This window comes from Chenopodium quinoa, unplaced genomic scaffold (assembly GCF_001683475.1).
Source record: "Chenopodium quinoa cultivar QQ74 unplaced genomic scaffold, ASM168347v1, whole genome shotgun sequence".
NCBI lineage: Eukaryota > Viridiplantae > Streptophyta > Magnoliopsida > Caryophyllales > Amaranthaceae > Chenopodium > Chenopodium quinoa.
In genome coordinates, this window is record NW_018743175.1 from 4,717,438 (window position 1) to 4,744,123 (window position 26,686).

Here is a 26,686-nt window from a genome sequence, read left to right on the forward strand (position 1 = left end):
GATCTATGTATTTTTAATCATTTAAAAAATTTAGCATTCTGTACTTTATAATTTATATATCTGAACATTTGATTTTTTTCATATGAAAATTTATTTTGATTTCGATTTATGTATTTTAAAAACCTTTTTAAGTTTTGTAATTATGAACATATTATGTTAGATATCTGAACATGTATATGTTTTTTATGAACATTTGAAATAGATCGTTATATGAACATTAATTAATTTGGGTTAAGGAATTACGAACCTCAATTGGGATTTAATATATAAAATGAACATTTATTATATTTCAAATGAACATTTAGTACATTATAATGAACATACAAAGAATTTATAATGAATTAATATAAACTATTTTTCGTTAACAATTATATAAATAAAGTTTAAAACTATAGTTTTCTGAAAAAGAACATATAAAATATGAATATGACACTGTTAGAATTTGAATATATAATTTTTGAAAATAAACATTGAAATTTTCAAATATAATCATTACACTATTTTATAATGAGCATCAATATATATGAATATGACACTACTCGAATTTGAACATTTATTATTTGAAAATGAATATTGAAATTTAAATATGAACATAGCACTATTTTATAATGAACAAAATTTTTTTGAAAGAAGTTTACTAGCTTGGGATAATTTTAATAGTTTTGTAATATAACCGAACATTTATTGCATATAATTTGAACATTACGTTATAAAATATGAACATATAAAATTGGATGTTCATGTTCATTTTTTGTGGCGTGTTCATATTTTTATACAAAATGTTCATTTTTTGTAAAGTATTCAGATTTTTTTACTAAATGTTCATATTATAGTTGTGGTGCACCTATTTCTAGGTGCACCATGGTGCACATAATAACTATTGTGAAAAAGTTATTGATTTAGGCCCTATTTAGTTCACCTTAGTTTTGCTTATCTGAACTTATCTGATCTGGTGTATCTGATCTTATTGTCTGATTTGACCAAACTTTACTACTAGAAAAAGGTCAATTTCCGACGGATGTGTTTCGACGGACACGAAAATCCGTCGGAAAAAAACGAAATTTTCGACGAAATTTAAATCCATCGGAAAATATTTAGTTTCCGACGGATTTTCCGTTGAAAATTAATTAATTTCCGACGAATTTCAAATCTGTAGGAAATTTCCGACGGAATTATGGGTTTTTTTTAAAAAAAAAATAGATAAAAAAACCCAAACCCTAATAAAAAAGGAACTACCCCTTCCCCCTTTCATTTCTCATTTCTCTCCTTTTCTCTCTCTCTGCCTCTCTTCTATTTCTCTGTCCTCTCTTCTTCTCTTTCTCTCTTCTCTTTCTCTTCTCTTTCTCTCTCCTCTCCTCTTTCCTCTTCCTTCTTCTGTTTTCTTCTATCTTTTTTCCCTTCTCCTCTTCCGTTTTCTTCTTTCTCTTCTCTTTCTCCGTCCTCCTCTTCTGTCTCTCCGTCCTGCTTTTCTCTCTCCGTCAACAATAACGGCTACCTTCAACTGTCAACAACAACCACACCCACCGTTGACAACAACAACCACAACCACCGTCAACAACAACCACAACCACCGTCAACCAACATCAACACCAACAACAACAGCGCCGACAACCACCGTTGCGAGTCACCCACTCTCAAGGTTTTTGTTTTGTAGATCTAGTTTTAATTTAGGTTAGATTATAGATCTAGTTAATTTTTTATGTAATTGTAATGTTAATTATAAATTTGATTAGATAATTGTTTTTCCTTTAATTTTTGTTGTTTAATTATCGTTTTTTTTTATTTTTTTATGAAATTTTGATTAAATATGTAGATCTACTGGTTTTGATTTTTTTGTGTGGTATTTTTCGATTTTGTTGTGTTAATTTTCATACTTTTGGCCTAATTTATGTTTTTTTGGGGTTAATTTTTGGTGTGGTGGTGTGGGTGGTGTCGGTGGTGGTGGTTGGTGGATTTGGTTTAATTTTCGGTTAGGGTTCGATGGTGGTTGTTGGTGAACCTGGGTTAGGGTTCGGTGGTGGTGGCTGATTCGGGTGGGTTAGGGTTCGGTGGTGGGTGGAATTGGGTTAGTTTGGGGAGTGACGGTCTGATGGTGCTATGGGCTTAGGGTTAGTTAAGGGCTGGTGGTGTTCTGAGGTGGTAATACGCCGTGCCGGTGGTGGTGTGGTGTGTTTTTTTTTTTTTTTTAATTTCAGTAAATCAGTTTCCTACGGACTTTTCCGGTGCCGTAAAACCTCTTCCTCTGTCAAAATAGTGTTTCCGACGGAATTTCCGTTGAAAAGGTCGTTTTTCCTACAAAAGCTTTTCCGACAACCGGTTCCGAAGAAAATTTCATTGGAACAGGATTTTTCGACGGAAAACAGGGTGCAAGGTGTTTCCGACGAAATTTTTCCGTCGGAAATGGCCTATTTTCTAGTAGTGATTTGACCATAAGTGTACGATAATTTGTAAAGAAAAAATATATCAAGTGGGTTCTTGCTGTTAGATACGTAATAATGTTTATTTTATTAATATGTAATTTTCATAATTTTTTTCATTACGAAATTAAAGATATTTAACAGTAAAAAATTGCACATAAAATGATGATCTGATCTGAACTTATTTTTTTTGATTTGATCTGATCTGAACTTATTTTTTCAGAAATAAGTAAAAATTAGTTGAACTAAACAAGGGAGTGATTTCCCTGAATAATGCTAAAATACAAATTAATTCCTTATATAAGTCGTTTTAAAAACTATTTCCCACAATACCGTCCACGTAGGATTGGTTCTTGGGTTTGGAATTTTGCAGTATAAAACCGCTAATAATGTTAGCAGTTTCATATATAAAACCGTTAATACCATTAGAGGTTCTATGCATAGAACCTCTAATACCAATAGAGGTTCTATATTAGTTAAAAACCGCCAACAATGTTAGCGGTTTTATACTTGCAAATACTGAACCGATCCTGCATGGAAGGTATCGTGGGAAATAGTTTTTAAACCAATGTATATAAGGAATTAGTTTGTGTTATTACATTATTTTGGGAAATCACTCTAAACAAGGCCTTAGTTATGAAACTGTCATATGATGATAAAAAAAAATTTGATTATCACAATAATGATTGATTAATAAAAGGTGTGATTTATTTAAGTGATGTCTCAATATCTAAAATTATCTTGATATTAAGACAGAGTATCTCAATGTAATTATATATAGAATATAAGACATTTGATTTGGAAAATCATAAATTAAACTTGTTTCTAAATTGAAATAACAATCATAGACTGTAAAAAAACTAAAAAAAAATATCATAATACATAATAAATTAACCATTAAAATTAGCATCTACGGAGTAATTTGTATTTCAGCTGACAGTTATGAGCTTACTCGAACTTAAAACCCTTAATTGAAGATGGAGCAATCCATCTTTAAGAATTTGGTGTCTCCTTTTAGTCCCTTTTGCATCAAATGTACAACAAGAACAATCAAATATCATAGAAATGAAGTAGTTTCTTTCACTCTTCAAAAAATTACTCTTCTTTTCCTCTTCCTCTTCTGTCCCACGTATGATGCAAGCTTTATGGTTTATGTCAAACATAAAATCCTCCATTCCCGGAGTGTCTACGAGAATATGTAAAACATTGATCGAACCACCGTCAGTATTCACAAATTTCTTAATAATACAAGATCTTGTCGAACCAATCATTAGCGGATTAATGTCACAATTTGATGGAGTCAAAGGGGCTGAAAGAAACAGAGATATTATATTAGAAACATAATGTATAAATATATCAAATTATAAAATCAAGCCAATTTTACTTACTTTCATCAAGACTTGTGGAATCCAAATTACCTTAAAGGAAAATATGGATTAACAAACAGTTATTTTTAAATAATTACTCTAATTTGAAGAAAATTTATATATATTCTATTTTCTTACCAAAAATTAGATGATCATCAGATTGATCGACAGCTTTCCCACCTAAAAAATAAAAAATAAATTAAAAAAAATCAGTGAATTGAATTTCTAAATTTTAAAATTTAGAGTTTATATATGTGGTAAATAGATTGAAATAAAGCATAATAATACCTCTATATTTGAGGATTTGAAGACTCCCTTGTGTCTTATGAAAGACAAACCTCAAAGAGCCATTAACAAGAGAATGCTTCATTTCAATATCACCCAAATTTGTATTAAGATTTATAACACTTGCATATGCTCTTACACGTTCAGGAAACTCTTTAATTGATGGAACTTTACCACAAAATCGAATTTGATTTTTCTCGAAATCTTGTGTTATTGTTAACCCATTTTTCGAAACACCGGACATATCAATTCGAACATGATAATCTGTAACGATTTGTTTCTCCTCAAAGGCGCCTTTAGGTGAATCATCGGTCACTACTTGGAATGGATGGTTTGGCACTTTAAAACAAAAATAAAATTTAGGATAAAAAAACGACAATGAAATTGATGTGAAAACCTAACAATCAAAAATGGAGAAAAGAACTTGAAAATAAGTGTTAAAATGTACTCATACTTTTAATTTGTATGTCAACACGAAGTATATTTACATATATATATTAAAGCTGTAAGTTTAATTTATTTATTTCTAAAAATTAAGTCATAATTTTAAAATCATGGTCAAAGCCTAACATTTTAAAAGAATTGCTCAAATCTCTTTTGTATTATGCCTACAAAATTATAAAAATAAAAAGAAGTAAATCATCATAAAATAAATAACATAATTCAAAAAGAAAAAAAAAGATAGAGCTTTGACTTTGTTTTTTAAAAAAAAAAAAAATAGAGCTTTGACTTTGTTAAAAATATAAAATAAAAAATAGAGCTTTGACTGATCAGTATCTAACTAATTGATAGACTGAGTTAACAAATTAGCTACAATTTGTATCAAACTAACTTAAATCAAAGAGGTCTCGTTTATATCCTTAAGAATAGAGGGGGCAACCAATTACCATTTACAAGTAAATCAACAAACATATATATGATGAATTTCATATGCACAGCTATTGAAACCTTATACGCAACAATAATGAAGTACAGTTTATTCAATGACGGAAAGTCATTTTGTTCCAATTTTTATGTAGTACACCCGTAAATATGATATGCATTGTACTTGCAATATAATTAACCAATATTCGCTCTTCTTATATATCGTACACTCAAGTTTAATTTTTACCATCTATGTTCGCTATCTTAATTAGTATTTAAGTGTTCTTTTCTTACGAATTAAATACAATTGATTTTCAAATATTCAAGCACCATTACCAATGGAAGACAGTTACAAAGTACTACGGAGTAACATTTTTCATGAAAACCATATTCATATGAACACATCAATCATCAAGTGCATAATGTATACACAACTAACAAGTATAAACCCATTGAAAAAATCCACCAAAACCAATTTGGGTTTAAATTTTATTAAATTCATCAGAAATTCACAATAATTAACCTAATTAATCATAAGTAAAAATAGTTGAGCAAAATGAATGAATTATTACCTGGAGGAATTAGAGGCTTGTTAGTGTTATTTGGAGACATGTTGAATCACAGGAATTTTTTTTTTTTTAGGGTTTTGGTTATTGTTGCTTGTCGATCAGCTTCTAATAAAACTTATTCCTTTGACTCTTTATAATCCGACTAACAGAAGATATACACAATTCTTTTTTTTAAGGAATTTTTTATTTATTTATTTATTTTAATAGAGATATACACCAATATTTTAAAATGCACTTTTTTTTTTATATATTTTTTTTTCAAACCACCTATTATATTTACCGGCAAGGGTTAATGGCTACACTTTATATTCTTTTAACTCAAATTGAAAATGTAACAATCGATATCAAGCAAATTTCCTATAATTTAGGGTTATTGTTCACAATTTAAAAATTATAGAATATTTTACAAGCGATATTTATTGTAATATAACCAATTTATATGTTTGGGTTGAGTTCGAACCATTAGATGTTGGGTTTGAATTTCTCTTAATAATTTCGGGTGGGATTCGTGTTAGGTAAGTTGTGGTATCGGATTAGGAATTCCCGGCTTTACAATAAAGTAGTCAAATATTTGACATGACTAAAATATATATATTCCTAACTATTGTTACTATAACAATAATAGTCCACTTTTAATACTACGATACAAACTTTATTAATTTTTTAGCATTAAAAATGTTCCTCTCCTCTACAATCATCTCCATAAATTTTTCAGCTACATATAAAATTACTTTGTCTTTAAAGTTGTTTTGATGATAAAAGATGCTCCAATAACAACCACAGTTTTTTTTTTTTTTTTTTCAAATTTTATTTTATTTTAAAATTTAGATTTAGAAATATGATTACTATTTTATCTTTTTCACAGTGGTGGAAAAAGATATTTTAAAAAAATCTAATAAAATTCCTAATACCTTTGATGTATGAAATTATTCTTTAACTAACATGCAAATAATAATCAAACTCCTATAAATAAACCATATATATAGCCATTCACTTTCACCTTTATTTACTTTCTTTCTTACAATTTCGTTAACAAAAAAAATTCTTTTTTGCAAATTCAAACTCAGACAATGGAGAATAATAATGATGAGTTCTTAACCAAAGAAGAATTTAGAGAAATAAGCAAAGTGGAGAATAATTTAAGTCCATTGGATTTGTTAGCTTTGGTTGCTGAAAAAGATTATGAAAAATTAGAAAGAAAGGAAAAAGATTGTGAAAGTTGCATGGGTATGAGAAAATACCAACCACTTAGCTCCTTTCCCAATTATCGCGACTCCATCAATGTTGCCTCCTCCTCCGCCCATACTAAACAAGACGACGAAGCGGGTCCTTCAAAGAGGACAAAAAGATTAACTTTTCGATATTCACCACCTCCACCGCAACCATTCGAACAACAACAAATTGTTCCACCACCACTACAACCATTAGAACAACAACAAATCCACAGGACGATGACCAATTCGGACGTGAAGCCAGGTGCAACCCAAAACCGATGAATAATTTGCCTAATATAAATGATAATCTTCATGTGACGTTCCTAGATGTTCTTTGTATTCGTTAAAACTAATTAATTCTCTAGATAATAGGTTTTTTAGATTACGTGAGGTTCAAGTTCCTTTGTACTAAACAAAGACAGAGATGTATTACTTTAGTAGGGTTACAGCTTTTTTTTTTTTCTTTTTCTTTAAAGGTTTGTTCACTTTTTTTTTTTCTTTTCGTTTTGTCGTTGGTTCATAAAATTACCATTTGATTAGTTAAAAAAAAAAAAAAAATATTTTTAATTTCATTAAACCCCTTATATGCCATATAATTAAACCATGCAACACTGCAATTGATAACAAGATTAACAACACAAGTCATAAACTCATAACCCAGCAATCGATAGCAACACAAGCCATAAACTCATAACCCAGCAATTGATAACAACACATAACCCTGAATCTTTAATCGAATAAAAGGTTCTCAGTACGTAGTAGTACTATAACACGGAGTACCAAATTTATTTATTTTTTTAAAAATAAATAAATAAATAAATAAAAAAATAAAAAAAAACTTTTCGGGTATAAAATGATATGCAATTTCCAAAAGTTACTTATACAGATCATAATAAAGACCCTAATAATAAGGATATCTAGATTTAGTACATGTGTTACAGAAAGCCACACCAAAGCAAGTTTTACTGTACTCTTGCTTTGTGCATGAAATACGAGTGACTCGGTACAAGATCAGGTGGCTTGATTAATACTTGTATTACGCTAAAAATATACAGAGTACATTGACATTGTCTTGCGCGATGCACTTGTTCATGATCATGCAATAATGTGAAAATTCCAGAAAGGCAATTTTCGATCTATAAGTCTGTCTTGAAGTGCCAAATTGCTGGACTGAGCTTCCGCAGGGAATCCAGCACTTTAAATATGCGCTGTTGAATGTTAGTAGTCTATAAAGAGTTCAGGGAGACCAAGCCTTTTACCATACTGAATTGCTAACCAGCTGACAATCGAAAAGTATGCCACAAGGAAAAATATCCGAGAAAAAATCACCCGATGTATCAGTGAGGTTACCATTGCTACTGCAGCTCTAGGAATCAAACATAACAATCTACTACAGAGAGTAAACAAGGCAAAGGAGATCATGGCGCTGAAAAAACCACTAGTGACACCTAGTATCACTCCCCATCTCATAAGCTTAGTTTTTAGTTGACCAGATAACCAGGACAGCATCATCTTTGTGAACCTGTGGTGACAAGAAACGTAGAAGATGTATCAGTATCCATAATGAAAACAAGTTCAAGACTGAAAATAAGTCACAAAAAAAATCATGTGACGTTCTTGTCAGTGGTTTGTTGAGAAACCATATGAATTTAAAGGTAGATCATACGTTCACGACATAGGAGTGTCACGTCCAAAATCAACTATAGTCAACCAACAATTTACCGGTGTAATTCATAGGACAGCAGAATCATTTTTATACTGAGAGTAGTAAAGATGAAACTAAAAGAAATTGAAGTTTAAATTTAGAATCTCAAGGAATATACTCACAGTATGGAGTATCTTCTCGTCATCTCAAACAAAGATGGATCCTTTGCTTGGCAACCAAAGTGACTGTCTTGAAATATCTCAAATTTTGATCGGCCAGAGGTATACCAGCAGTCGTAGGTTTCATTCACCTAATCCACCACATGAGAATAGAAATTTATTACAAATCAATGTGCAATATGGATAGTTATTGTTTCCGGTACCAGTCAGCCTAATGTAAAACATTTGGCCTTTAGGTCTATAGGAAGTTAGGAACTGGCATAAGCATCCATATAACCTCAAATGAGTCTATATCTAAAATTGCTTCAGACCATATATCGAAGCAAGTTCATCTGCTTCACATTTTTATTCCACTGTTTTTCAATGCGCACTCTTTGTCTTGCTACTCATTTACATATCCGAAGTGATAAGCAATCATTTCTCCAAAAAAAAAAAAAAAAAAAAAAAGCAATCAGAACATGAAATTCTTGCAAATAACCAAGGAGTCCATCCAGGAACCTTCCACTTTAGGACTCCAACAGTCCAGTCTTCAAAGTTGAGGCCATTTTTCCAAATGTAGTAATAAAGAAGTGCTCAGATTTTTTTGAATCATGACACCTTTTCATCTTCATAATATGTGAAAATAATGCTAAATTTCTCCTTAGTCCCTTTCATCTAGATGATCATTTGCTAATAAATATCAAGTCGTTTCCTACATTTTTAATCTACATAACAAAAAGGGCCATTGCTCTATTAGAAAAGGTTAATCTAAACTTGAATTATGTAGGTAGATATATTATAGGAGAGAACCAACTCTCATATAGGCCTATCAAAGACAGCTGAACCAGAGACCAATAGCAATTACCTTCAGCATATGCTTAGTCAGCCAAGCAGTAGAAAAATTAGGCCGACAATCACTAGGAAGAGCTTCCTGCGGAGCTTCTGCCAGACCAAGTAATGTCTGACCTGAGAACTGGTCTTTGTATTCCACCTATTATAATGAAGCGGGATTATTGATAGAGAAGCACAAATAACTGAATTGGTGAAACACAACTAATCAGTTAAACGATTAAAGTGAAGTATACTATAACTTTCCCACTATCTCAAGCTCTAAACGTTGTAGCTGTTCTTACAGTTAAATGATTGTCAGAAGATCATCTACAAGTAAGTTCCACCAAATGAGTTAGCCATGTAGTATCAGCAAATTTACTTACTATACTACTTCAATTCTCCGCCATTTTCCAGGGGTAAAATAAGGTGACATCACACAGCTAAAGACAATAAAGCATCAGCATTTAGAAGTAAGTACTTAGTATAATCATCATATTCATCAACAATTCTATGATAACTCTAGTCTCTATTCCTGCACAAGAACTCTGATACTCAAACAGCCAACATTTAACATTTCAAGTTTTCAACCCACAGCACCGACTAGAAGTCCATATAAGTTCTAGTGATAATTATTAATCTGCAAGAGATCCCTATGCAATTATCTTTTCTATTCCAAGCAACTATGATTAATGCAGCATTGCTACTAATCATACACCTTTCAAGTACAATTGGACTTTGATAATCAAAATTTCCTTCCTCAGTATAGTTGCATCTCATATTGTCACCGTTATATTGCTATTGCATAAACCTTTTCTTTATTCTCTTTTTTCTCAACCCCAATGAATATATATGGCCTTTTCTCATTCCCAGAAAAGGCAGAAAATAGGAGAGCATAAAACAGAAAGGTCCTTATTTTATATCTAAATACTATTTTTATCTTCCTCTTTCCCTGGAATCTGAGTGGTTGGAAAAGAAATTACATGCAGAAAATCTATAGACAGATACAAATGCAATCTACTCATACAGAACACTCCAGGAAGCAACATAAAGGTGGTCTCACACTTCACAAGCTAATCAGCAATGGTGTGACAGCCACAGAAGATAGTGCTTCCCCCGATCATTTAGAGATGTAAACGTAAATGATGATCTACCAGTAGTCATCATAGGACCTAGATGTCAAAGCTCACACAGCACACTAGCATAAGCACAGAGCAGATTGGCAAAAGTACCAATTTAATAATTTATGGAGATTCACCTTAGAAATTAGAGGAAAAGGCAAGCAAGCAGTTGGTTAAAGATTCATTCCAAAACTTGAAGAGTCAACTCTGGAACTGCTGCAAAAACCAAGCAAGCAGTGATTTTAAAGTCAACGTGGGATATCGTCTGAATGCCTCAAATTACTCGTCAAAGGTCATGTCCACACAGTAGTAAGAACTTTGTTAGAATGCAAGAACCGACTCATACACAAAAGAGCTATATTCATTGGACTCGCAAAGACTGTCAGACTGGTACTCCATTTAACATGGTTAAGGCAAGGACACAAGGCAGGTGAAAAATCCAAGAAATATAGCTAACAAGTTACGAGACCATCTCAATTTATTTTGTTTGAGAAGTCACTGATGAATAACAGAACAATGATTTGAATAATGTTAAGGACACAGAAGGTTAATGAAGAATATATGAATTATGAACCACAATCAAGAACAAGAGCCCTAAATTCACCACAAATTGCGAAATGTTTCAGAAAGTAACAAGTACAGAGTGATTACAGACCTTAAAAATAGAAGCCCAGTAGTAATCATAACGGCAACGAAATTTTCTTCTTTCAGATGGGTAAAAAACTCGCTTGGCCTTATAATTTAGTAGCCCAAGTTCACATATTTTTTGATGATCTCAAGTCAACACCTGCAAAAATAATTTAACACATCAACCTGCTCACACATTCAAAGATAAATGCAAACACATAGTACATCAGATTTATTTATTTAAATTTATTACCTCAACCACATGTCTTAACAAAGCATTTCACTTTCCAGAGATTTTATAAACATAGTTAACAGCTGTACAGCTCAGACACAACATTTCCGCTAACACATTCTGTTTCCCCCATCTCTAATGTTACTAGTTTACTCCTAGTTCCATTTCACTTTATTTTCTCAAAGCATAAATATTATGAAAGATGGGTTCCCTTGAGCAGCCCTGAAGATTTGCTAAAGAGGTTTATCGACCTGCTGTAGAATGGCCAATTAGCAATGCACTTTGAGCTTTGATATCTCTCTCTTTCTCTCTAAAAAGCAATGCACTTCATAATACTTACAGTTCATATCAAGCATAAAAGTTACTCTTACTACTGGTACGACATAAGTTCAAACTAGACTGACTGTACTATTAAGTATAAAATTTTACAATAGCTAATCAATTATTATGAGAGAAACCTCAAGACAATTATCAATTACATTCCAAATTCTTGGCAGGTGTAAAGCACACACTACAACCAGGATGGCACCAGACCAAGCAACGCAATACTCCACAGTAGCAATGGATGTGAGTTATTTGCCAATATTTAAGCATGTAAACACCCCCGAATCCCAACTCACCCTCTAACAGATCATCATACAACAACCAACAAGGAACAATCACAGAGAGAAAAATCCAGTATGATCCCGATTCCACCTCATCAACCTTTAATTTCACACACATAATCTTCAGATTTTCAGTAATGCAAAATTTACTCAAATTAGATTTTTTTTAAACAGAAAACTCTTGAGCTTATATTGACTAGTTAGCCCTGAATTTCGACCTTCAGCCAGTTCACCTAAATTGGACTTTTTACGAACAAACTTGTCCAATAATTAACTTATTTACTCGTATATATCTTATCCGAACTTATCGGCCCTGAAATGAACTCTGTCCACTTATTTAAGCCTGAAACTCCATTACAATGTGAATAGAATATGGCCTTAACTTCCAATAAACACCAACACCACCACAATCGAAAAAATCCTGCCAATTCGAAACACCACAACAACTAGAATCCAGCAACTCATAATTTCAAAAAACATAGTCAAGCCTAAATTCAGCAATTTCACCATCAATCCAAATTCTAACTAGTAGTATACATCTATATTACGGAAATTTCAAACATGAGGATTAATTATACACATAATTAACATACTAATTCAAGCTAAAATCACTGAAACTTCAGATTTCAGCAAATCACTAGCAATCCAAAGATATACACTAACCTAACTTAACCTATATCACAGAAATTAAGAATTGCACAAATTCATACACAAATTCAAGCTAAAATCACAGAAACAAACATCATGAAAGACCAAAATTAGAGAAAAAAGAAGAGGGGGGAAAGTTTGAACTTACTGGTGGAAACGATTTTGCATTGAGAAGGAACAGAAATAGGAGGAGGAATTGAGAAATTGGAGAAGAGTAAAGCGAAGAAGCCGAAAGTATAGGAGAGAGAAATTATGCAGATGAGCATAAACCCTAAGGTTAATGAACACCGTAGTAGTACCATATCATTTGATTCCTTCGCTCTCGATTCATTTGATGATGTTGATTGTGATTCAGATGATGGTGTTGATGATGATGATGATGTTAATGGTGATTCAGATGATGGTGTTGATGTTGATGTTGATGTTGATGATGATGATGATGGTGATGGTGATGGTGAATCAGAGGATGATGATGATGATGAAGGTGAATCCATTAATTGGAGAATCTTGGTTGGTCTGAGTGGTGTTAAAAGGGAAAACATTCAACAAATGCTGCAGATTTTACTACTGCTAACTTACACTAGTACACAACTATGCTACGTGCTGACACCTAAAAATGTCTCCCCAAAATCAAATACGATGATAAACAACTTTTTACCGCAATTATTGGTCGGATTAAGTATTTAATATCGAGAGTACTTAAAATCCATGTTCAGTCAAACATATTCAACAAATCAGTCAAACTATTTATTCAAACTCAGTCTAACTCATATCCTAGCCCAAACCCTTTTAATTCATTTCGTGTTATTTATTAATTAAGCTCGATTAATAAATAATAAAAACCCTAAGCCTGAAATAATCCGGAATAGCTGAAACGGCACATAATATATCACGTACTTAATTATTAAGCTAAGGCATAAATGAATCTGGACTGTTTTAAGGAAAACATGTGCACCGTGCCACGGCAGACACACCGCGTCACGGTATTCCGCGCCGTGTCGCTGCACACATGCCGTGACGCGGCATTTTTCTAAGGTTTCTCTGCGACGCCTTTTCATTTATAGGGTTTTGTGCTTCAACCTATTCATTTCCTCCATAAATACGAACTTGATTTCCTCAGTTTTTAGGCATCAAAAATCATTCTCTTTCTCCCTACACCAACAATTATTCTCTTCTCTCTTTCGCCTAAACACTGGCCACCCTATTCTCTCATAATACTTCCCCTAAGCACTACAAGGAGTCCATACTTGACCCAAAATTCTATACTAATTAAACCAAGGTGTGAAAGGTAGAATTAACTGAGGGTTTGGACCAAATCAACTCTACTTTTCATTTAATTTAATTTCAATTCGATTTATTATTTGTTGAAGTTACTAACAGTTTATTCATAATGTAGCAATTTAAAGAAACACGGAACATGAGTAGTTAATTCACTTAATTACTCTTTTTATTATTCTTGTTGCTAATATCATGATTAGGCTTATTATTATGCTTTGATTTGACTAACGTTATTATTGTTAAATTGCTTCCAATATTGATGTTTATTCTATTATATTTATTGATCACCGTATTGCATGTTTAAAGGGAATATGTAAGTAAATATCACGCCTAATGAGATAATTTGACGACCGGTTTAGGTTCATTTTTAATCTTGTTGTTAATTGAAGTGATCACAATATTATAGAATTATATGTTGCATTAACATTAAACCAATTTAGCTTAATATTAGTTTGGAGCAAATTGAATCTTTGTTTGCATGCCTTTGAGATCGTAGGAATCACATTTCACAAAAAGAATCGAGTAGGGTCTAATACGGGTGAATGTGACTCCATGATTCACTTTGTACCATCATCTCCGATCCTCCTTTCGTGGTTCTGAACCATATGGAGTTAGTATTCTCATGGATTATGAATGGTGTGTAACCTTCACGGTTCAATCGTTGTTGCCTTTCGTTGTCCCTTAATCGTGGTTGCCTTAAATGATCCGTGAACGGTTTACAAGTTCCTTAAAAACTTGTTGGCGGCTCCCTACTTTTCTTGTCCCTAATCGTGTCCTTGATCGTATGTCAATTCCCACTTCCTATGAGTGTCAAACATATTCACAACATGCTTAACGTAGGCGCGCTTTGAACGACGCCTACAATATGCAAAAATGATTTTGGCGCACCAGAAAATTATTTTGGCACACTTATATATTGCGAAAAGCACGATTTTTTATGCTCCTCTCACGTGAAAGTGTATCCGTGTATGCTCTATGGGGTCCTATTGATTCTACTCAATAACTAACAACTTTATGGATTTTTTCTCAAAAAACTGTCTTGATTGGCTAATAATGTAACATGTCTTGTTTCCGTTAGTTGTACTAAAAAAATTAATCCTCCACCACTCTAAACAACCACCCCTGCCCTGATCCCTCTAGGCTCCGTTCTCTTCAATTTACAACAATAGTTCATTTATATTAAAATAATTGATATAGCCAAATTTAGCACACATAAAATTTAATGTATGGTTTCTGTTGTTAATTGGTTTTTATAAGAAACCTCACTTTTGACTTTTTATTATTCAAGCCTAGATTTACTTTCGAACAAGTTTTGAATCCGTCAATTCAAACAGTTATAACCTACTTACCTACACGACTAAAGCAACTTATAATGACGAGATGATGTCAACTACTTTTTAATTAAGTTTAATTAGTTGAATTTGGATAGTTGATATAGAGATGCTAAACAATATAATAATTTTAGATTACAGTTAGTAGTGAAGCCCACGTATAATGTAATCTAATATCGCTGACTAGTTAGAGCTAGCTAAGGAGATCCTTAATTATATAATTGTGTTCATATAATTTAAAATGTCTAATTAATAACTTGCGTTAGTATTACCACTACGAGAGAGATCGAGAACAAGGAAGACATTTAGAGAGAAAATGGGACGTGAAATGATTATGAGATCATCAGCAAACCTTGGAAGTTTCAATTGTCTTTTGGTGGTGGTTTTAACGACGACAATCGTGATGAGTTCAATGATTGTGGATGGCTACTACGGATACAATGACTACAATGCACCGCCTAGTGCACCGCCGGGTGCACCAGTATACAAGCCATCGACGGATTGGATTTACGCTCATGCTACATTTTATGGGGATGAATCTGTCTCTGAGACAATGGGTTAGCTTTGCTTCTTATTTGATATAATACAACTCTAGTTAATTTCTTTGAGCTAGTTTAAAGTAAATAGATTAAATACCTTTTCAATAATATTGTTGTTTAATTTACAGATCGAGTGGAGTCATGTTTATGCTCTTGAAGAAGTTATATATGGTCAATATTTAGTACATGCAATTTCACATATGAAATAAAAGCAAATTATTGTACTCCGTAATACGAATGAATTGTCATGATCAATACCATCGAGAAAAAGGCAATGAAATACTACGTACTCCGTACTATATTAACAAGCTAAGGTGTTATTAGGTTAGAGGTATGCATAATTAACATTTTAGGTCATTGATGATAACATACGTATCAATCAACAAAAATAACCTTCGGCTATAGTTGATGCTTTTTTTTTCAAGGTAAATATAGCTAGCTAGTGATTGATCTTTTTACTTAATTTTTCTAGCTTAAATGAATAATTGATTTAAATTGTTAAATTATTAAAAATAGGAGGGGCTTGTGGATACGGAAACTTACATGACAACGGATATGGAATAGCAACAGCGGCAGTTAGCTCGGTTATGTTCAATAATGGAGAAATTTGTGGAGCTTGTTATGAAATCAAGTGTGTCGAGTCAAAGTGGTGCTACAAAGATGGACCTATCATTAAGATTACGGCCACCAACCTCTGCCCTCCAAACTGGTACCAGTCCGCCGATGATGGGGGGTGGTGCAACCCACCTCGCTCCCATTTCGATTTGTCTAAGCTCATGTTCATGAAGATTGCTGAATGGACAGCCGGCATTGTTCCAGTCCAATATAGAAGGTACGTACAAACTTTGTCAAAAGTTTTGACTACGTGTAATAAGGTAATTTGTACACGTACGAAAGACCTGATATCAAATCCAGACTGTATGTTCGTTACTAGTCTAATATTGTTCGTTTTTACAGGGTGCCGTGTATTAGGCAAGGAGGGATTAGGTATCAATTCCAAGGGAACCCATATTGGCTACTAGTGTACGTGATGAACGTAGGAGGAAGTGGAGATGTAGAGAAAATGTGGGTAAAAGGGTCTAAAAGCATTGAATGGATTTGCATGACTCGGAATTGGGGAGCTTCTTTCCAAGTATTTTCAGAGTTGGGAGGTCAATCTCTCTCTTTCAAGGTCAAGAATGGAGCTGGCCATACTCTTGTGGATTACGACGTGGCCCCATCTTATTGGTCTACAAGCCAAACTTATGAAGGAAGAATCAACTTTTATTAATTAACCAACAAAATTAAACGACTATTACATGATCATTTGAGGTCACCAAGCTATTTAAAATTCTAAACAGTTATATAACGATACTGTTATTTGTTGCATGTTTTCTTTCCTTCAAATGCAATCAAACTAATAAGTGTAATGCTAAGTGTTACAATACTGGAGGAGGATCTATTTTGGGTTTGTAATCATATTCATGATGAAAATGATATTGAGAACTTGTAAAGGACGCGTATCTATTGAAGTTTATAGTATTTCCAAACAACACGTATAAGTGTCTATATTGATAATATATGAGAGAGTTAAATACATTATAAGGTTAGGAGTTTATTAGTTCTCCAATCTTATCCTATTATCATATGGTTTTGGGATGAAACTTCTTTCGATTTGTAAAATACATCCATTTTTTGGTGACGGGGCGACCCAAACTCGTATTTAATAGTATCTGATAGCGTAGAAAACTTACTCGTATTCCTGAGTTTAATTTGAGATGATCATTTAACATGGTATTAGAGCTAACTTGACACAAAAATCACCGGTTCAAATCCCATTCACACCCTTCTTTGATTTCAGAGTAGAATTTATTTCGCACTGAGTATGAGGAGGTCCAAGCCTCTACATTTCAAGCCCAACGAGCTTTCATGTGAGAGAACGTGAGAATATAGAGTATAAAGCATATTCATAGGCTTCAACCATTAATTAAGTTAAGCTTTTGGTTGAGAAAACTTAGTACTTCGTAGTATTCTTAACTTAAAAGTGATGAAAGATGTGTTTAATCTTTTTATTGATTTTGTTAATATAGACAATTATAGGTATTAATGATTAAAGTTATGGGTGTCAATCAAATTGATACACAGAGGGAGCGAGTATGATTTTGATGTAAAAGGAGTGAGAGACTTTAATTTGATCAATTTCATGATGTTGGTGGGATTTGATTCCATTATTGTACCACCTCTTAAGACTTTTACTCCGTGTTTAACTAACTAAGTTTTCTGATGAATACATCCACACACTAATTATATTATACATAGTGCTGGTACTTTATTCGTATAAGTAGTTGAATTAGCAATTTGTATACGTCTTCAAACAGTTAATATATATGACCTCCCAGCACGACGCAAAGAGTTGAGGTCGGTCGCTATCCATAGGACTGTTGCCGGCCGATTGATTGATAATTTCCACAAAATCTACATTTTAGACGGCTAAATTATACCTTCTCAACTGCATTGATATATGAATGGTTAATCGAATTTAGTGGGATTCATATATATTTCATAAAGGGATTAAACTAATTATCTAGTTGCGTCTATTATATAAATTATATTATATAAGTCATTAACCTTTTGTCAACTTTGCCATTGTTATTAAATATAATATTTTGAAATAGAAGAATGTACAAAAAAAAAAAAAAAAAATTGTAGTTGTTTTTAATACAGTAGCTAGTTTGTTATGGTATTTTTAACGGTTTTAAGTCTTAACAAATTTTAAATTAAAGAAATTTATCGTTTTTTAAGTACTAATACGAGGAATTACGTAATAATAGTGTCATATACAAAATTTTTCTTAGAGGACTTAGACTTCATAAGTATATTACTTTTAATAAATATAAAGACACGTGTAATTTTGTCTTGACTAGCCAAAAAAAAAAAGTATTATTCCAAGTTGTGAAGCTCACGTATAATGTATAAGCTTGTCGACCATTAAGAGTTAAGGAGCTCCCTATATATAAGGTTTATGAAGTTTGACATTTATTACTAACGATTTGTATAAGTGTAGCAAAAGAAAAACAAAAAAAAAAAAAAATGGGTCGTCAGATAAATTTCATGGTGGTGGTGGTGGTGGTGGTAGCAACCATGACGGTGAGATCGACAATGGCGGGTTACAGTGCGTACACACCATCGACCTCCTACACGCCGTCGACCTCCTATTCACCACCAGAAACATGGCAATCAGGGCATGCTACGTTTTATGGGGATGAAAGTGGTTCTGAGACTATGGGTTAGTTTTATTTCATTCCTCGACTAATTTAAATTAGCTATGGATTTTCCTTATAGCTAAAATGCTAACGTGTGTTACAAATGCAATTAAATGTTAGTTCATTGAGGATTTATCTATAATGTCTGCCAAAAACATAATACACACATGCATACACGTTAGAGGTTGTGGCAGTAAAGTAGTGGTATCGCTCCCCACCTCATATTTTGTGGGAATCTTATGATATAGATGCTAGTAGCAACATTTACAAATTTTACAATTTTTATAAAACGGGAAAATATTTGTTTATTCACGGATTCACCTACATGCTTCTATGAATAAAAAGGCCAAGAGCTAATATGTTGGTGTATTAGAGCAATATGTAATCTTGATTAATATATATATTTTAGAGAAAATAAAATTGAGTAAAATATGGTGATAAACAGGAGGAGCGTGTGGGTACGGAAACTTGCATGATAGCGGCTACGGATTTGAAACGGCAGCACTTAGCACGGTGATGTTCAACAATGGTAACGCTTGTGGTACGTGTTATGAAATCAAGTGTGTCAATTCAAAATGGTGCTTTACCGATGCGCCTTCGATTAAGATCACGGCCACCAACCTCTGCCCTCCTAACTGGTACCAGGCCAACGATGCCGGCGGGTGGTGCAACCCACCTCTCTCCCATTTTGACTTGTCTAAACCCATGTTCATGAAGATTGCTGAATGGACTGCTGGCATTATTCCCGTCAGCTATAGAAAGTATGTACTCGATCAATTCCTCCATTTCATTATATCATCATCAAAAGTTTTTAAAATATAGAAACAAATTCTAACATCAATTCAAATTAATCTGCACCATTATTCAATTCTTTGGCCAATGAACAACCCTACATATAACAAATTACAAATTAATGTGTCAGCTTGCATATTAAAAAACTTACATACTCCAAAACATGAGATTGATTCCAGATATGTTCATGAGGTCTACTAATAATAATCAGTGTATCATATATATGTACTTACGTATTTCAGTTAAGACATGAGACTAAATCCAAATATATATTATATTCATGAGGTCTACTAATAATAATCAGTGTAATTAACATATATATGTACTTATGTACTTCAGTTAAGACATGAGACTGAATCCAGATATATATTATATTCATGAGGTCTACTTAAAATAGTCAGTGTAATTAACATATATATGTATTTACGTACTTCAGTTAAGACATGAGATTATATATATATTCATGCGGTCTACTAATAATTAATCGGCGTAATATATATATATATATGCAGGGTGTCATGTGCAAGGACAGGAGGGATTAGATTTCAATTCCAAGGGAATCCATATTGGCTCCTAGTGTCTGTGTTGAACGTAGGAGGAGATGGAGATATATCCCAAATGTGGGTGAAAGGTACTGAAACTGATTGGGTTTTCATGAGCCGTAATTGGGGAGCATCATTCCAAGCATTCTCCAAATTAGGAGGCCAATCTCTTTCTTTCAAGCTACAAAATGCAGCTGGACAAATTGTTATAGCTTATAATGTTTGCCCTATTTATTGGTCTATTGGGCTAACTTACGAAGCCAATACCAACTTTTATTAACTAATTACCTAACCTAACCAGAAAAATAATGATCGATGATTTAGGACCGTCACATTATTTACGGCTGGTAGTCTTAGAGAATTGTTCAATTATGGAATTGTAGCAATTGTTAATTATTATTGCTTGTTACATATGTAGCATTCTTTAATTTCTCTATATAATTGAAGAAGGTCGGCTACTCATTATGTCCTTGCGTGTTTTTAATGAATCCAAACATTTAGCACTTTTTTCATGGTTATAACACTACTGAATAAGGTTAGCAAGGCTCTTGCATTCAGCCTAAAGAGAATGGACTAACAAAGTTCTCATGACAACTTAAGTATGTCCAATAGACAATAGTCAATGCTTATAAAAAGTCTTACATAATTCATACAAAGTATATATTAAGTTATTAACCAAATGGAGATCTCAAGGTCTTGCACAGTATCCACCAAGAAAGACCAATACTATTATGCAATCAAGTTAACTTAGACATTGAAGAGGTTTTCCACATAATCAGCCCCTAAGCCATCTTATGCGTGTTAGTGATCATATGTATTTTGAGTTTTGACATTAAACACAATCTTATCAAGGATTTTCATTATCCTTAGACTCCTTACTAATACTTACTTCGTAATTCTCATAAAGTTTATTATTTAATACTCAACACTACTAGAAAATAAACTATTTTCGACAGAAATTTTCCGTTGAAAACACCCTCGGAAACAGTTGTCGCAAAAGAATTTGTAGGAAAAATGACATTTTCCGACGGAATTCAGATGTTGGAAGAGAATTTCCAGCCCGGAAAAGTCCGTCGGTAATTTCCGACGAATACTGTTCCGTCAGAAAATTCCGACGGAATTTTCATCGGAAAAGTCAATAAAAAAAACAGCCCCACCCCTAAACCGTACCCCCCTCCCCTCCTAAGCCACCATCAAAATTCACCCCACCAACACCGCAATTCACCCACCACCGCCGCCTAAATTCACCCCATCACTATCAAAACCCCCCACCATCACCCAGATCCACCACCAAAACCCGTAACCCATAGCCGAAACCACCCCAACCAAACCCCCACCCACACCAAACCGAAACCACTACCACCAGAATTTAACCAAAAAGAACAAAATTTTCCAAACAAAAAGTAAATTAGCAACTATAATTAGCAAACAAAAATAAACGAAAATTATCATAAAAAAACAACGAAAATTACCCAAAACAATTTAAAGAAATATATAAATATACAATTATTTAGCAAAAATTATACATTAACATTACAATGACATCAATAATTAACTAAAATTAGAATTTAAAAGGAAAAAAAAAAAAGCTAGATCTACCATCTAACCTAAATTAAAACAAGATCTACAATACGGTGGTGTTGTTGCGACGGTGGCTTTTGTTGCGCCATTGTTGTGCGGTGTTGGTGTTGGTGTTGTTTTTAACGCTAGTGGTTGTTGTTGATGTCGGTGTTGGCGTTGACGTTGGTGGTTCTTATTGTTGTTGTTGCGGTGTCATTAGTCATGGTTTGAGATAGGAGGAAGAGAAAGAGGGGAAAGTACAGGTGAGAAGGAAGAGGCGAGAAGAAACAGGCGGTGTTGGTAGTTGATATTGTTCCGGTGGTTAGAAAGAGGAGAGAAGGAGAAGATGCGGAAGAGAAGAAGGGAAAGAGAAGGAGATAAGGAGAGAGAAAGAAAAAGGGGAAAAACAGAAAGAAAGAAGCGGAAAGTGTAAGGGGGGCTGGGAGCTGTTGCATTAGGGTTTGTGGTTTTAAAGAGTTTTTTTTTTCGTTTTAAATAAGATTCCGACGGAATTTAAATCCGTCGGAAATAATAATTTACGACGGAAAAATTAGTCGGAATGTATATATATTCCGACGGATGTTTATTCTGTCGGTAATTTGTGACGGATTTCTGACGGAACTGTTGAATTCGTCGGAATTTTCGATTTTTTCAACGGAATTCCGTGTCCGTCGGAACCCGTCCGTCGAAAATAGGCTATTTTCTTGTAGTGTAAACCATATGGCAATTAAAAGAAAGAAACTCAATCATATGAGATTGACGGTTGTAGAGTATATACGAAGTACCATATATACCATATAAATTTGTAACCTTTCTTTTTAGTTTTTACACACACATGTACGAAATACTGCGTTTGCGGTACTAATTTTAAATTTTGGTCACAAAAGTAGCTATTGTGCAAGGCACATACGAAGTAATACTTACTGATCTGATTTCATTATCCATGACAAATAATAATGTGTACTCAACTTGAACTTGATCCAAAAATGTCAATTTGATTTTGAACACAATGCTATGTGACTCGTGGCTTGAAAATGCTCTAATGGAGCACATTCAAACCTGAAACTATGATCGGCTAAAATACGTACAAATCCTAGAAGAGGCTACGTTCTATTCACTTATATAAGTTAATTTGAACCTACTGAAAATTTTAGTGCCCGTTTGGTTGGACCATTCCACCCATTTAAAATTTACATTTTAAGATTTACATTTTAGTGCCCGTTTGGTTGGACCATTCCACCCATCATTAAGAATGTGTTAAAATTGAACAAGAGTCCATTCCACCCATTTTATCTTATTTGGTTAGACTTTTTAGTGAAAAAACCTCGGGTTTCTAACTCCGTCCACTTCATGCCACTCGGATCTTATATCCACTTCACCATTTAAGATTTACATTTCATTCCATCATAAATAGATCTAAAAATCATTCCAAAATTAAATTAAACAACTTTAAAATATATAGTATGGGATTTTAATCGTCTATACCTCCCTAATATGAGATTTTATATACCAATTCATTCCAGTTTAGTGACCTATATGACCCCTTAAACTTTTAAGAATTTATTACACTTGCAAATTGATTTTTTTTTTTTTTTTTTTTTTTGACAATTTGCAAATTGAACTTGAATAATTTTTTTTTTACAATTTGCAAATAACATGGCCTAAGTAGACTTTAGTGGGGGCTCATAATGGGATTGAATAATTACCGAATTTTATATATATCTACTTTTTGTCGACTTTGACATTAAAGAAATTCTCTAACAAGTAACAAAGGTGCAAATCAAGCAAATTGAAGTAGAATAATGTGAATTAATAAAGTAGTAGCTGAAAATAATAAGCAGCTAAAATTAATAAGGTGATTGATTATTACCTCAATTGTTTGATAAAACTGATTTTTAAAATTTGATGAAATTCCTTTAATTACTTTTTTGAACTTAAACTGAGATGATAATGTAGATTGTTAAATAAAAAATCTTTAGCATCTTTTTTAATAATATAGTGTCTGAAATGTGTTCTCAAACATATACTGTTGTAATTGTTGTATGTGAGACATTGAACTTTTCTAATAAAAAGTTATTAAAGCCTTGTATATAGTTGTATGTAATAAGTTATAATGAGATTAATGTCAATATATATACTAGATTATTCCTAAACCTTAAGTACATGTATATATATAACCTCTAATGAAATATTAAGATACAACGTGTAAATTTGTCTGGACTAGCGAATGAAAGAAATAGTATTATTCCAAGTTGTGAAGCTCACGTAGAATGCATAAACTTGTCGACCAATTGGAGCTTAGGAGCTTCTTATATATGTTTGTTCATGGACTTTGACATTTATAACAAACAATTTACAAAAACAAAAAAAAAAATGGGTCGTGAGAAGTTGATGAGAGTAAATCTTGAAAGCTTCAATCTCATGGTGGTGGTGGTGGTGGTATTAGTGACGATGACTACAAGATTAGCCGTCGTAGATGGATCCTATGGACGGTCCTATGACCGCCATGGCCGGTCCTATGACCACAATAAACATAGATGGTACACGCCATCGACCTCCTACACGCCGTCAACCTCCGACACGCCATCAACCTCCTACACGACGTGGGCTAATGACATGCCATCGGCCTCCGACACTCCATCGACCTCCTACACGCCATGGACCTCAGACGCACCGTCAGCCTCCTACACACCGTGGACGGACACACCTTCGACATCTGATATTCCCTCAACCTCTGACGTCATGCCATCAACTTCCTTCTCGTCATCGTCAACGTGGCAATCAGCCCATGCTACGTTTTATGGGGATGAAACTGCTTCCGAGACCATGGGTTAGTTTTACTTCGATGTATTATACGTAGTATATGCTTTCATATTATATCTTTGTATAACTATTAGGAAGATTTTTCAATGACTACGTATACAAAACTTGTAGTCATTGTAATTTGATCATAGCAACAAGGCATGTATGTATGAAACTTGACCAAAACACTTGAGTAAAAATAATTATATACATCTGAGTGCATGGTACACTTAACGGTAATTTTTGCTCATTTGATGATTAAAGGAGCAATAATCATCAAAATGACCAAATAATACCCTTGAATGTACCGTGCACCCGGGTATATATAACAATCTCTCAATATATTGTTGTAATAAATTACGTATCAATCTTCATATACGTAGTAGTATATTTTTGGAGGATAAAAAAAATAACTAAATTTGGTGATGAACAGGAGGGGCGTGTGGATACGGAAACTTGCATGATAGCGGGTACGGATTTGAAACAGCAGCGCTTAGCACGGTGATGTTCAACAATGGGAAAGCTTGTGGGGCTTGTTACGAAATCAAATGTGTCGAGTCAAAATGGTGCTTCGCCAACGCACCTTCCATTAAGATCACGGCAACCAACCTCTGCCCTCCTAACTGGTACCAGGCCAGCGATGCCGGTGGGTGGTGCAACCCACCTCGCTCCCATTTCGACTTGTCTAAGCCCATGTTCATGAAGATTGCCGAATGGACTGCCGGCATTGTCCCCGTCAACTATAGAAAGTACGTATCCAATCCTCTATTCTACATACGAAACTTCTCTAATGGACTTTTTTGTATTAATTAACTTACTTAAATGTATACTTGTGTTGTACATTAATGTACGTAACAAACACATAGATATAGTATATATGTCAATTTTAGATATGTAATTGTCGTCTATTTAAAACATGATCTTTGTTAATGGACCAACTCAACCAAAAACTTAAACTGATAGTTAAAGCCTAAGAATATGCTTTATACTCTATCAATCTTTTACTAATGCGTGTGTTTGACATTATCGCAGGGTGTCTTGTGGAAGGCAAGGAGGGATTAGATTTCAATTCCAAGGGAACCCGTATTGGTTGCTAGTGGTTGTGTTGAACGTGGGAGGAGATGGAGATGTATCCGAAATGTGGGTAAAAGGTACTCTAACAGATTGGATTAGCATGAGCCGGAATTGGGGAGCTTCTTTCCAAGCATTCTCCAAATTAGGAGGCCAACCTCTCTCTTTCAAACTCCAAAATGCAGCCGGAGAAACTGTTTATGCTTATAATGTTTGCCCTACTTACTGGTCTACAGGGCAAACTTACGAAGCCAATACCAATTTTATAAACTAAATACACTAACCCTAAAAATTACATGATATAAGAGTGATAGTCATAGACGACCATTGTTCACGTTTGGAGTTGTAAAAATGGTGTATTGCTTCTTACATATGTAGCACATTCTTTAATTTCCCTATGTAGTTGAAGAAGGCTGGCTATTCATCATGTTCTTGCGTGTTTTTAATGAATTCATACAATTAACACTTTATTCATGATTCTTTTTATCAAATATTCTACAAATTTTGCCTTATATTACCCAAATCTGTTCCTATAATTCTTCGGTGTGTGTGTGTAATGGAGCAACAACTATCTTTCTCAGAGAACATAAATATGTTACAGAATATGATATAATACCTTTAATTGTTTACTTGATAGTCAGTAATAAACAACAAAGTTTGGATGCCTATAAGACCAAACGAGGTCATATCTTCTTATATTTGTTTGCTTATTGCCATATATTTCGTATCCGGCCTTAATTTCGTACGAGCATTTGTAAAAATTACGAAAAATTGGATATTTAAAAAATACATCCTTGAAACCAATCAAACAAGATCTCATTCGATAATGATTAGACCACTTCGTTCTTAGATAATATTCATACCATACTAGAAAAATTTATACATTTCAAATCAGAACTGGCCAACCAAAGAGAGAAAATAATTCATGACAGCTTGATTCCAACACTCC

The 26,686-nt window shown here is 33.4% G+C and overlaps 3 protein-coding genes and 1 pseudogene across 3 annotated transcripts; 3 read left to right on the forward strand and 1 right to left on the reverse strand.

Annotated features, from left to right (window-relative positions):
* Positions 1–7,544: 7,544 nt before the first annotated feature.
* Positions 7,545–13,139, reverse strand: LOC110732648 (annotated as a pseudogene).
* A 2,343-nt stretch (positions 13,140–15,482) lies between these two features.
* Positions 15,483–17,211, forward strand: LOC110732650 (expansin-A7-like). Its single transcript, XM_021912615.1, has 3 exons — positions 15,483–15,746; positions 16,245–16,560; positions 16,686–17,211. Exons 1-3 carry the CDS (start codon positions 15,506–15,508, stop codon positions 16,996–16,998), a joined length of 870 nt encoding a protein of 289 aa, XP_021768307.1. The 5' UTR covers positions 15,483–15,505; the 3' UTR covers positions 16,999–17,211.
* Positions 17,212–18,589: 1,378 nt separating this feature from the next.
* Positions 18,590–20,807, forward strand: LOC110732241 (expansin-A18-like). The gene is made up of 3 exons (XM_021912156.1): positions 18,590–18,993; positions 19,416–19,731; positions 20,275–20,807. Exons 1-3 carry the CDS (start codon positions 18,798–18,800, stop codon positions 20,582–20,584), a joined length of 822 nt encoding a protein of 273 aa, XP_021767848.1. The 5' UTR covers positions 18,590–18,797; the 3' UTR covers positions 20,585–20,807.
* A 3,283-nt stretch (positions 20,808–24,090) lies between these two features.
* LOC110732242 (expansin-A18-like) lies at positions 24,091–26,195 on the forward strand. The gene is made up of 3 exons (XM_021912157.1): positions 24,091–24,694; positions 25,100–25,415; positions 25,699–26,195. The coding sequence occupies exons 1-3, from the start codon at positions 24,190–24,192 to the stop codon at positions 26,009–26,011; spliced, it is 1,134 nt and encodes a 377-aa protein (XP_021767849.1). The 5' UTR covers positions 24,091–24,189; the 3' UTR covers positions 26,012–26,195.
* Positions 26,196–26,686: the final 491 nt, after the last annotated feature.